Source organism: Mytilus galloprovincialis, chromosome 5, assembly GCF_965363235.1.
Source record: "Mytilus galloprovincialis chromosome 5, xbMytGall1.hap1.1, whole genome shotgun sequence".
NCBI classification, from domain to species: Eukaryota; Metazoa; Mollusca; class Bivalvia; order Mytilida; family Mytilidae; genus Mytilus; species Mytilus galloprovincialis.
In genome coordinates, this window is record NC_134842.1 from 95371413 (window position 1) to 95384743 (window position 13331).

General features: G+C 32.5%; 1 protein-coding gene across 2 annotated transcripts; it reads left to right on the forward strand.

The window, feature by feature from the left end:
* The first annotated feature begins 312 nt into the window (after positions 1-312).
* LOC143076779 (uncharacterized) lies at positions 313-11592 on the forward strand. Of its 2 annotated transcripts, XM_076252651.1 has the most exons (10): positions 4810-4935; positions 5336-5422; positions 5696-5807; positions 6203-6343; positions 6966-7058; positions 7723-8082; positions 8405-8613; positions 9113-9272; positions 10037-10143; positions 10468-11592. In XM_076252651.1, exons 2-10 carry the CDS (start codon positions 5336-5338, stop codon positions 10552-10554), a joined length of 1356 nt encoding a protein of 451 aa, XP_076108766.1. In that variant the 5' UTR covers positions 4810-4935; the 3' UTR covers positions 10555-11592. The 2 variants fall into 2 exon arrangements, 1 of the variants encoding a protein (XP_076108766.1); XR_012978785.1 differs by lacking the exons at positions 6203-6343; positions 6966-7058; positions 7723-8082; ... (2 more) ...; positions 10037-10143; positions 10468-11592 and adding an exon at positions 313-488 and having other exon boundaries at positions 2930-4935; positions 5696-5739.
* Positions 11593-13331: the final 1739 nt, after the last annotated feature.

A 13331-nucleotide genomic window follows, 5' to 3' on the forward strand; every position in this document is an offset into this window, starting at 1 on the left:
GGCAAAATGCAGCATCAAAATATATGATTTATGATATGCTTCGCGCTGTATGAATTGCATGATCACAATAAAACATGCAAGGTTTTATAAACGTTAACAAAAACGACTGTTTTTTAAAAGTGTTTGAATTTTCGCGGCAAAAAAGTAACGCATGCGCGATAGAACGGAAAATCTGAATTTATTTTCGAATATATTTTTTTAATATATTTTATCTTTGTTATAGTGTGAAAGCGTTTCCATGCAAAGAATATGAATGTAATGAATTAATTCATACACATTCGTTTGCAATATATTTTGGTTCGGGACATGTTTTATCGAGTACGAATCTTTCTGAAAACTAGCTCCGGTTATTTTAATAAAGGCGGCTAGCTGGCGTTATCCAAATAAAAACCCACTTCATCTTGATTCCTTGTTTTAAAAAGATCCACCACAGCAAACATATTATACATATACCAGTCTAAGCAAGAATACTTCAAAACAAAGAAAAGGTAATTATTAAAGCATGGTATATCTTCAGACTTGATTATTTACAGAAAAAGATTCCCCCCAACATATTGTAGTCCAAAAAAATGTGACGTCTGGCAAGACTTAGTTTTTTTTTCTGGGTCGCCCTCCTTCCCAGACGTCATTATTATTTGGACTTATTGTCATTGAGAATGAATGATTCAGTTTGTCATTGAACACTTCTATGCATTTATAAAAAAGAAGGGGGGGGGGGGGGGTGTCTCAACATGGTTTTTTTGTGTGCAGATGACGAGATGTGCAGCTGGCATGGCTGGGATTTCAAAAACACATCCCATTCATTTATTCAAATTAATGTAGTCTTTACTCTAAGGAAAATCTGACCCATAAACATATATATATTTCATGGCAAATTCATAACTCGTTCACCTTATTGCTAAAGCTATAATCCCGGTAGTCCAAATAATTATGATTTTCTTTGACGCCTTACTTCGATGCGAAGTAAGTAAGGCGTCAAAGAAAAAAATTATACTAGCCTTTCAAGACGTCATAATTATTTGGACTATAATCCCGGCTGACCTGAGAATCTGACCCTCTTGAACTATTGACGTCATATAACAATAACATTTCCAGTAATGGCAGACAAATAGTGATAAGGTGTATTCCTCAGTCATCACATATTAAAGTTTGTACATCTTGACTTGATTTTAATGATTAAAAAGCATTTATACGAAAATATAATAAAAAGATGATAATAATTGACCCGTTGACTTATTACCTTGTTGAAATCGCAACTCATTAACATATTTGATGTGTCTTAAAAGGGACCATTCCAGCTGCATATCTGTATATATATACAAACATATCGGAAGAGACATCCCTCGTGGTAGCACTGCACAACATAACATGCATGTATTTTGTTCCCATCGCCATTCAGATTACTTCTGATAATGGTATGTCTAACATATAAAGTAAACAATCCAATAACGACAAAAAACATAATAATTTGCTATAGTATAAGTATAAACCTGATAGATTAATAAATGATGTATCGTTTATCAGACAACACGCATCATTGTATGGTCTGTTGTATAATATACAACTACAGCCTTTGTATGATGTTGATACAAGGATATATTGACCTGAAATAAGTACATGTATGTGGACTGAGAACGCAGTCTGAGGTCGATATAGCTCTTTGGGTGGATATATCCTGTATTGACCTTGTACATAGGCTATGATAGTTATATTATTCATTTCCGACCATATTGTCATTTGATTTTGTTGGAAACTTGTAAGAAACTGACATTTTGTCCTCTTAATGCATGTTCACACTCCAACATCACACTTTATCAAATTCATTTCTTCAAAATAATTCTCAGGACATGCAGTCATTCTGAGTACATTTTTGTAAAAGAACCTTTTTAGAATGGCACTTAATTTTAAAATAATTGAAAAAAATCGGGGTTCCCAAAATCGATTTTTGACCCATCGTCGTGAAATCTAGAAAGCCAGATTATTTGACTGTCTTACCAAATTTTACCAAGTCCTAATTTCCTAAAACTTCTGTCAATTTGATACTGAAATAAAAATAATAGCATATTTTATCGAAAAATAACTTTATTAACATTACAGTTTTATTCATAGCCATGGACAAAATAACAATAAAGGACCATTTCTGTTCTTTTGATTGTTCTTATTTAATGTCATCTTTGCTACCCATTTCATCATCTGAATCACTGTCTCAGAATTTGTTATCCCCATCGAAGGTTCAATCGCCAATTGTTTCCGGGATAGTTACATGAACAAATTTAACAAGCGTGTAGACAGCCACTTTAGTTTCAGTTTGTTTATATTAGGAAACCAGTACTGGAAATTAGCAGCAGGTTCATCTGATGACCGATGTAATCACGTACTGGAATCAGTTGCGGTACAACTAATTACTAAGAAAATAAGCACTGCAACAGTTGTTTACATCTGTCATCGGGACCGGCACTAGCTTTCAAAATACTGGTCTGAGCCTAGTTTTGACCGACAGGACCGACCATTTTCTTGAACTCTGAAAACATATAATCTTTGTTTTAAAGCAATACACTAACTGAAAAACTATCAAAAACATTATTTAACAGATATGTATTTTTTAAAAGGCTGTGAACATGAAGGGTGCAAACATGATTTTAGGCGAAAACAGTTGCATATTCTCAGAAAGTGGAGGCCGAACATTTAATTAAAGCAGAAAAATTCAGCATACAATTTGTCAAATGCACAAGAATAAACACAATGTAACAATATAATCTAAATTAATTATTTCTTTTTATACAAGAGATCACAGGCATTTGTACATGTATATGCAGTACATGTGTACGTCTTTGTAACAATATGAAGTTCTTATTTTTTCTTTTGATTGCATCTTTGAACATAACATGCATGTACAAAATGTAGATGTAGTAATAACACTATTTTTCAGATTGCATGTACTCAAGGATCAGTAGTAAAATGAATGATAAAAGAAAAACTTATAAAAGAAAATGGCAACAAGCTGCACGTGCTTTACAAAAACAAAAATATTATGGATCTATACCAGATCAGGATGACAGTCCAGAATCATCTTTACATAATTATGCTGAACAAAGTTACATAACAAATTATGAAAGTTGCAACGAAAATGCTGCAGTTGAACAAATAAATAACCTGGAATTGAGTTTAAATTTAGAGAGTGAGTCAGAATGGGATTTAATTGATCAACACATTATTATTGAGTCAGATTTTGAAGATGAAATAGAAAATATAGATTGTGAGGCATCGATATGTGAAGATTTAGTAAAATGGATAAATGAAAATAACATATCTCATAACGCTACTGACCAGCTTCTCAAGATATTGAAAAGTCATGGAATGACAAAGATACCAGCAACAGCTAGATCTTTGTTGAAAACAAAACGCAATATTGAACTCGTCACAAAAGCAGGGATGGAATATTTTTATTTTGGGCTTGAGAAAGGTTTCTTGAATACTCTGAATAAATATCCAGACAAAACACTTGAAACTATGGGTGAAATAGTTGTGAGTTTTAATATAGACGGTCTACCTCTTTTTAAAAGCACAAAAACTTCACTCTGGCCAATCTTATGTGGAATACATGCTGAATCATTTCCAGTTGAGGTTTTTCCAGTATCGATATGCTTAGGTGGTAGCAAACCAGATAATTTAAACTTTATGGATGAATTTATTGAAGAACTTGTTAGGCTAGTGCAGCATGGTTTTTTATTCCAAGGCAGAAACATGGGAGTACAGATTTGTTCTTTTATCTGTGATGCACCAGCTAAAGCCATGATTAAAGGCATAAAACTGTATTCCGGGTACTTTGGCTGTGACAAATGTGCTCAAACTGGCGTATGGGTTGGTAGAATGACATACCAAGAAATTGATAATGTTGTTCTTCGCACTGATGAATCATTTAGAAATCAGTGCCAGCTTGGACATCATCATAGGATAACACCACTTATGAATCTTCCAATAGACATGATCAAATCATTTCCAGTCGATTACATGCACCAAGTATGCCTTGGCGTAATGAAGAGATTGCTACTCCTCTGGTTAAAAGGTAAAAGGGACTTCAAAATTTCAGCCCAGCATAAAGATGAGATCAGTAGGAATCTAATGCAACTTAGACGATCCATTCCAGCTCTTTTTGCACGAAAACCACGTTCTCTAAATGATGTTGATAGATGGAAGGCCACAGAATATAGACAGTTTCTTCTTTATACAGGAAAAATCGTGTTGAAAAATGTTTTAAGACCAGACTTTTATTCACATTTTATGGTGTTCAGTGTAGCTATTTCCATTCTCATTTCTCCTCAATTATCAAAAACTCATCTTGCTTATGCTAAAGATTTATTAAAATACTTCATATCACAAGGTCATCGTTTGTATGGTGCGGAATTTTTAGTATATAATGTACACAGTCTGATGCATATTGCTGATGATGTTTCTGAGCTTGGACATTTAGACAAATTTAGTGCCTTTCCATATGAAAATTTTATGCAAAAACTGAAGAAAATGGTGCATTCTGGAAAGAGTCCACTAACTCAAATTGTCAAAAGGGTCTATGAGATGGAAAACACTACAAAAACTTGTCAACTTACTAATTTTGCCAGAAAAGTGACACATAGGAAACCAAATAATGCCTTTATATTAAATGATAATTCTTGCTGTGAAATAGTTGAGAAAACGAATGAACAAGATGCTGACAGCAATGACATATTTCTTTGTCGAATATTTAGACGCCCATCATCTTTATTTCAAGACCCTTGTGACTCCAGATTAATTGGTGCAATGAAATGTAATCTTCAAGATACTGTTATGAAGAAAATTTCTGTACAGAATATTGAAAAACAGGCTATAATGATACGAAATGAGCATGATCACCAGCATGGAGTTGTTTTTTTAGCAGTGTTGCATGATTTTTAACAGGTATGTCATTTATATAACATGTCAAATCAAATAATATGTGCTTTTCCTAAACATGTGCATGTGAAAAGGAATGACAAAAAAAGAAGCTTTAATGCTTAAAAAGCGTTACAAATACTTATAAATACTAAGGGTAGATACATTTGTTGCTATAGGAAAACAGAAACCTTAAATGTATTTGTTTTATTTGGCCGTATAATTACATGCAGCTCTGACATTTGTAAACTATATATTTCTGTCATATTTTGCAACATGTATTATATATATATATATATACATGTACATGTACTCATATGATCATGACAAAACACATTTGGTCCAGATTCTCATAATTTCCAGACCTTATATACAATTATACATGCATTTACCTTCATCAATGATAGCAAATTACTGTATATTTCAGATGGCATTTGAATACGTAGTTGTGGAGTTTACAGAGGAATTGTCTGTTGAGATTGTCCACAAGAGCTGGATAAAGAGTGAAGATGAGGTAAAATATGTTTATTAGTTGATATACTGAAATAGATTGTCAATTGATAATTATAGTTGGTATAATGTAATATCTCTTGCCATTAATAGAGAACAGTTGTCAATGCACTTTTAAAGTTTCTGATTAATTACATGTAAATAGACTGATAGATTGTATATATTTTCAATTAAGTAAAAACATTTAAAATATTAGGAACACAAGTCAGTGATGTCAGATTTTTGAAAAAAACTAATTAAATGTAGAATATACTAATGGGCTGATACCTTTTTTAAGGGCATGTTTTGTTATTGGCCAAAGAATAACCAAAACCAGAAGGCAAAGAAGGGAAAAATTCCTGACAAAGAACTATGGACCAAACATCCAGTCAGGATATTTAGTTATACAGGTATTCATGAATTATTAAGTCACAGATAATGAGATTTGGTTTGAAAACATTACTGTTTAAATCATGATCTAATCATAATTGTTTCTTTAAATCGACGTAGGTGAAATATTTAATTAAGCAAACTCATGGGGCCTTAAAGTCATTTATTTAACTGTGACCCCCATTACTGATACTGAAAAAATAATGTGAAATGGGAATTTGTTAGCCCTGCTATAGTAATAGCTTTGAATGAAAATCAGAAATTAAAGCTTGCAAATTGTCCGTCTGTGCAGCAATTTTCATAGGCGTTGAAAAAGTGTATTTGTATATTTACCGTGGTTGATTGATTTTATAGTGAATTGTGATGAGGTTTATTAATCAAACCATTTAATGTAAATATATATTAATTTTAATAGATGATTTTGACAAGGCCCTTGAAAGAAGGGCTAGATCTGTTAATACGTCAAATGTAGACACAAATGAAGAAGATGGGGTGGAACAGCCAAGAGAAGTGAGGCCTCCTTTGAGACTGTTAAATGACCACAGTGATTCTGAAGGTAAAATATAAAGTTAATGTATCATAAAAGAAAGTTTATAAAATTGTCCTTTTGCCTAAAACCAAATATGCCTCCAATTAAGATAGGTTGAAAATCAAAAACAAAATATCTTTTCTACTTACCTTATTTTTGGGAAGTTGCTATAGCAATACTTTCCTAAGGCCTCAAACTTCTGGTGACAGACTAGCACAAATGTTCTGCTCCAAGACAATGTAGTAATAGTGTTTGAATACTGATTCTAGGATAATGCTCTTGAAATTTTGAGTCCTTATGAAAAGATTACAGCTTGAATAAAAAAGGAAAGAATGATCCCTGACAATTCAGGTGAATTTAACTTCATTTTGATTAAGATTTCAAGATTTATTGAATATTTCATGGATGAACATTTTCCTGCGCAATTTTTACTAAGTACGATATTAACAAATGTTTATTATTAAATATAAAGTAAAAGCCATTAGTGTATCGAAAGAAATCTGTATGACTGGCATTACTGAATTATGCAATATTAACATGTTTATATTTTGTCCAAGCTGTCGTATAATTGACAAGTAATCAAAGTTTGATTGAACAATTGTATACAAGTGACAGAAACACTGGATAATTTGTGATTGCTTTATTGTAGAGGAAGACTTTAGACCTCCAAGAAAGTCAACCCCACAACCAAAGAGTGCAAGGCCACAATCTCAACTGCCAACTCCACCTGCTTATCACAATCGTAAGTATGCTTGACAGTATTCCCAAAATTCAAACGAGTATGAGAATTTAGATATAGGAAGATGTGGTGTGAGTGCCAATGAGAGAACTCTCCATTCAAATAACAATTTATAAAAATAAACCATTATAGGTCAATGTACGGCCTTTTACACGGAGCCTTGGCTCACACCGAACAACAAGCTATAAAGGGCCCCAAAATTACTAGTGTAAAACCATTCAAACTGGAAAACCAACATATACATGCTACCATTATTTCATGCATTAATCATGTCTAAAAAAAAATACATTTCTTTAGTATATAAAAAAAGGATTAAATTCTTGTTTCAAAATATACTTATAGGAGCCAAAGCATATTCAGAGCTCTGATATATCTATTACAATAAATTATTTACCCCCCTCCATTTTTTTTTAGTCTGGTGAAATTTTAGTCATTTTTTTCTCAAGGTCTACTTATATTATAATCAAGGATTATATCATGATTGAGCTCAACAGTGTGATATGTTTTCAGTTTCAGCACTTAAAAACCTGTTTTTCCTTTACTTTTGCTTACAGATTCACTTGTTTTGTTTTTCTTCACCTTGCCAATTGGTTCTCAAAAGATGTTTTGTGTATTTTAAATGCATAGTTGAACATGAAGAAAATGTACAATATGTTTTGTCTTTTAGCTACTCAGAAAAAATCTGGGTTTCAAGCCAGTAGGCCTTCCACCAGTCTATCCTTGTCTACATTGCAAGCCAGGCCTTCCTCCAGTCTGTCCTGTTCTACAACACAAGCCAGGCCTTCCCCCAGTCTGTCCTGTTCTACAACACAAGCCAGTAGGCCTTCCTCCAGTCAATCCGTTTCTCCGTTGCAAGCCAGTAGGCCTTTCTCAGGTCTATCAATTTCACCTATAGGCAATAGGTCAAGGTCTTTAGAAAGAGGGAGTTCCAGGTCACCAGCTAGCAGGAGGTCCAGGTCACCAGTTAGAAGACGACAACCCAGGATTTTGCCAGACTTGGAAACTGATAACTCTAGAAGATCCCATAGTAAGTGTTTGAACAAAATGCCTAACAGATTTTAATTTTTTTCGGGGGAGGGGGATTTTTTTCCTTTGTCAGTACCTCAAAAATATGGTTTCTGTTTTTGTACTTAAATTTGCCTATAAATAACCAAATGAAACAAAACTTTTAAATTTGATTAAGCTGACCTCCAGCTGTTGGTGGCTAAACTATAAAAGTTTTATTGCCACCAAATACAGATGTAGAAAAATTTGTTTGGGATCACTTTCACCGTTCCTGACTGATAATCTTTTACCGTCCAAGGGCATATGTTTCCTCAGACATTTTACTCTATCATTTATCATTATAGGTTCTGGTGATCAGGTTTTGATGGCATTAATTAGAATAGAGAATACAGTTAATGAAAATAATGAAATGCTAAGAAGACTTGTAAATAAAAACACAGGGAACTATGGAGACATGGACCTTGAGGACTTAGTTCCAGTGCCAATTCAGGATGACCTTGAATGGGAGGAGTTTCAGACACGTCTGAAAAATACAGACTTTAGTAAAAAGCTGGTATGATATAATTGAAATGAAGCGTATTCTTATGATAGGGAAATGCAATCATAGTAAGCTTCCCAGTGCTACAAAATAATGAGTTTCTACTGAGATTAAGCTGAAACTGCATGTATCATTTGTTTTCCTTTCTTCTTGTGGTTAATGTAATGTCCCTTTGATGGAAAATGTTATTCTTTTGCTTTTTAAACTGCACACTATATAAAAAAGAAGGTCTGGTATAATTGCCAATGAGACAATTTCACAAAAAAGACCAAAATGACACATTCATTAACAACTATAGGTCACCATACAGCCTTCAACAATAAGCAAAGTCACTTTTTAAGTTATCAAATTTGACATGAATACAAATATAAAAAAAATATACTAAAATAAATGGCAACTTTGTTGAAACTGAACACAACAGCAATAGGTTTGTCACTGAGGTTGTAGTGATGAGTTTGCTTCAAACTAGATACTTTCTAAATGATCAAATTGTAAAATTATTGTTTTATTGCAGGTACATTTCTTGGCAGCTTTAGGAGGCAATAAAATTGGAGATACTGTTAGAAAAATCTGTCGTAGATTGGCCTTGAACAATCAATGGTCTAACTTTAGTTTAAAGGGGAAAAATAAAAAGAAGTCCCTCCAGGCAGAGGTACTGCACAAAGTAATAATCAGTAAGTAGTGGCTTATTACATAGTGTAGTCATCACCTTATTCTCCAACACAGACATTTTAAGGATCATACAGATCAATTGATATCGTGAGAAGATTTTTATGTAACAAAGGCCAAATGAAAATATATGTATGGTTTCAGTTACCTGACTGATTAAATTCATAGATTTCTGTCATTAGATATAGGAAGAAGTGGTGTGAGTGCCAATGAGACAACTCTTCATCTAAATAACAATTTAAAAAGTAAATCTATGAATTTCCATCACAAGTATCTGTTAAGACTAGAATGCTACAAATTTTATTTTACAATCAAACATGTCAAGGGTCAAACTTCTGGTAGGGGCATGTCTTGTGTAATACTGGAAACAATTTCTGTAAACACAATTTTCATCCAGAATTTGACAATCCAAAATAAAAAAATAAATATACATGAAATTTGCCAACCTTCCTACCCTATTTTTTTTAAAGTATGTAAACTGGAACCACACAGAATGTGACATTGTTATTACAATTCTTTCAGAATGTTATGAGTTTTTAGTATTTAACATTATGGAAATTGATAAGAAAATAATGACATGTCAAAGATTTTGCCTCTTAATTTGAGAATTTTAACAAGTGTCAGTGAGTTGTAATGAGTAATTTACAGATACAAACAAATTTCAGAGAGTCCTTTTTGTCATAAGTAAAGTCTCAGTGTGTTCAGGGGTATTAGAAATGTATGTTTTGATATTCTTTGTCTATTCATTATATCATATATTTTGTTGCAGAGGCCTGTACAAGAGTGCATAAGAATGCTAAGGAATCAGAGGTTGATGAAGCAATATCCGATTTCCTTCGGCATGCCCCTCACCAACCAGGTGGAACCCGTTACAAGGTAATGATTATAATTTAAAATGAACAGAATTAGGTTAAGTCAAAACAGTTCTTAAGTTTTGGAACCTGATTATGGCATCAGAACCAATTACATTGGGATAACCTACACATTTGTATGTCAATCTTTTTTAAATCATGTTTTATCATCATTTTTGTGTCTGTTCTCAAAATGGAAGGTTTATTGATAATGATTTTACAGATCTTTTTTGTCTATAATCTTTTTTACATTTAACACCTAACAATTCAGATGATGCATTATGGGACACACATTTGCATTATTTTTAAATTGAAATAACTTCTTAATTGACATCATTTACATTTTCAGAAACCCACTCAAACAGCAAGTACTACTGTTCCTGACCCTGCTACAGCTCAAGCTGGGGAATATCAAGCAGCAACTGAATCTGACTGATCTTACATACTTACTTTTATACTTCATCAAATTAATATGTTTTATTTAACTTTTTATGACCCACCTATGATAGTAAAGCTTCATTATTTTTCTGGTCTGTCTGTCCATTTGTTTGTTCACCCACCTGTCTTTTCTGCTTCAGAATAAAGTTTTTGGTCAAGGTAGTTTTCTATGAAGTTGAAGTAAAATCAACTTGCAACTTAGTACATATGTTCCATTGGAAATGATCTTTCTAATTTTAATGCCGAATTAGAAGTTTTATCCCAATTTCATGATCCATAGAAAATAATAGTGCGAGTTGGGCATCTGTGTACATCTTGTTTAAGAATTGATTAAGTTAATACACTGTTTGTTGTAAAGATTTTTTTTTTAATTATATTTTTTTTGTCTTTGTAAAGTCAGTGACGAATGAAACTTGAATCAATTAGCAATTATGATATGTATTTGACTGAGACAATAAAATGCAGCTTCACTGTTATATTTATAGCAGATTGTAATTGTAATATAAGAAAAACATTTTATCCAATCTTTTAATTTTCTAAGGTTGTAAAGTAGTATAGGGCCTAATATAATTAGTTGCATGGTGGTGTGCCCATTTAAATAAGTAATGAAGCTGCCACACGCATTTTACATGTTTGAAGGTGTGCACATTCACAAGTGAGTGAAGCTGTCACATGCATTTTACATGTGTGAAGGCGTGCACATTCACAAGTGAGTGAAGCTGTCACATGCATTTTACATGTGTGAAGGCGTGCACATTCACAAGTGAGTGAAGCTGCCACATGCATTGTACATGTGTGAAAACGTGCACACTCACAAGTGAGTGAAGCTTTCGCATACATTTAACATGTGTATGCATGCACATTTACAAAAATAAGTGAAGCTACCACATGCAAAGTGTACATAACTAAGGAATTAATTTTCATAAGAACTGTTTATTTTACTTAATGTTACAGTAGAATCTTTATACTGGAGAAAATTGTTTGATTTTAAAACATGCTTATAAATGCTTTCATTTGTTTGTTAATAAATTCTTCATTTACATTGCAGATAGTTGTTTCTTATATCATAGCAATCAAGTTCTTCTAACTTATTATACACAGAAATTATAGGGGTATAAATGCCAATGATACAATACAATTGTTCAAACAACTATTTCATACCATTATTTAATTTATATCTGCAGTTATTCAGTTTGGGAATAAATACATTTTTGTAATTAGTCTCCCTCAAAATTACATGGAAGAAGGTGCCCAAATGCCATAATCAAGCACATGGTTATATTTGTGAAAGTGAGTTTTTGTTGTTTATTTACAACATCCCAACAACGTTTGAATTACATACCAGCCACATCCATCTTTGAACGTTCTAACAATGTTAAGCTGAAACATTTTGACAACATACTGGGAACATAATTTCAATGTTCCAGGAATGTCCCTCACAACATTGCTGGAACTGCATAGGGAGTCCACACTTTTGCATCCACAGGATGTTAAAATGCAACGTTCTCACAACAAATACATAACATTCTTGGAACATTTTCTCAATGTTTTTGTGTTTTGTGGGATGTGTACTAAGTTTGAAGTCGATTGGACTTAAACTTCATCAAAAACTACCTTGACCAAAAACTTTAACCTGAAGCGGGACAGACGGACGGACGGACGGACGCACAGACCAGAAAACATAATGCCCCTCTACTATCGTAGGTGGGGCATAAAAAAAATGAGATACAATATTTTAAAGAGCTTTCATTTGCAATGTATGCACATATGATAATGAAAATCAAAACCTGTCGGAAAGTATCAAAATTCTGTGTAAACGATCATCATGATCATAGGGTGCAAATTAACTTTGCGGAAAGTTGAATAAAAAAGCGACACACAATATTCAAAGTACTAAATACATTATCATTATTTTTGTTAAGAAAAAGTGTTTTGTTTTTTTTTAAATCTCAAAAATGCAAAAAAGAAAAACTTTTCGTCTAAATTCAATGCTTTAGATATGAAAACAACACACTTTGGATTTGGAACCTTTCGGATAAGTTTTAAAATTGTTACTGTTTTTTCCAATTTCATTTTACACCTACTGTCTATGGTAAATCAATGGAAAATGTATACATTTTAACGATTTCTTGTGTGGTCGGACTTTGCTTTACAGATAAACAAAGATACTGTGCAATTTTTCAAAAGAATTGAAGGCAAACATTGTCTTAACCTTTTAATGAGTGGTTGGCATCATGAGTTGGAACTTCGGTTTTTAAAATTGTCGTTTTATGTTAATTTTGTCAAAACATTTGTTTGTCAAAAAATCAAATTTAGCCAAATGAAGTCATGTAGGCAAAACATATTTTTTTTCTAAACGGATTTATATTTCCATGGTTATTAAGTATTATTACCTTCAATATTAGTCCTCTAAACGTAAACCTTTATCTTGAAATTTAAAAAAAAGTCGCGTATCGTTTCATTTGTTGACTAGTATAATATAATTTGATATGTTTGTTGTTACAGGTGTTCTACATTCTAATACTTTTGATGTTATAGATGTATCTCATTCTTATACATTTGATGTTAAGCATGCTATAGGTGTATTTCATTCTAATAATTTTGATGTTATAGGTGTATTTTATTTTAATGCTATTTTATGTTGCAGAGGTATTTGATTATAATATAATTTGATATGTTTGTTGTTACATGTGTACTACATTCTATTACTTTTGATGTTATAGATGTACCTGATGACATGACTTTTGATGTAACATTGATGATCTGTTTGATCAG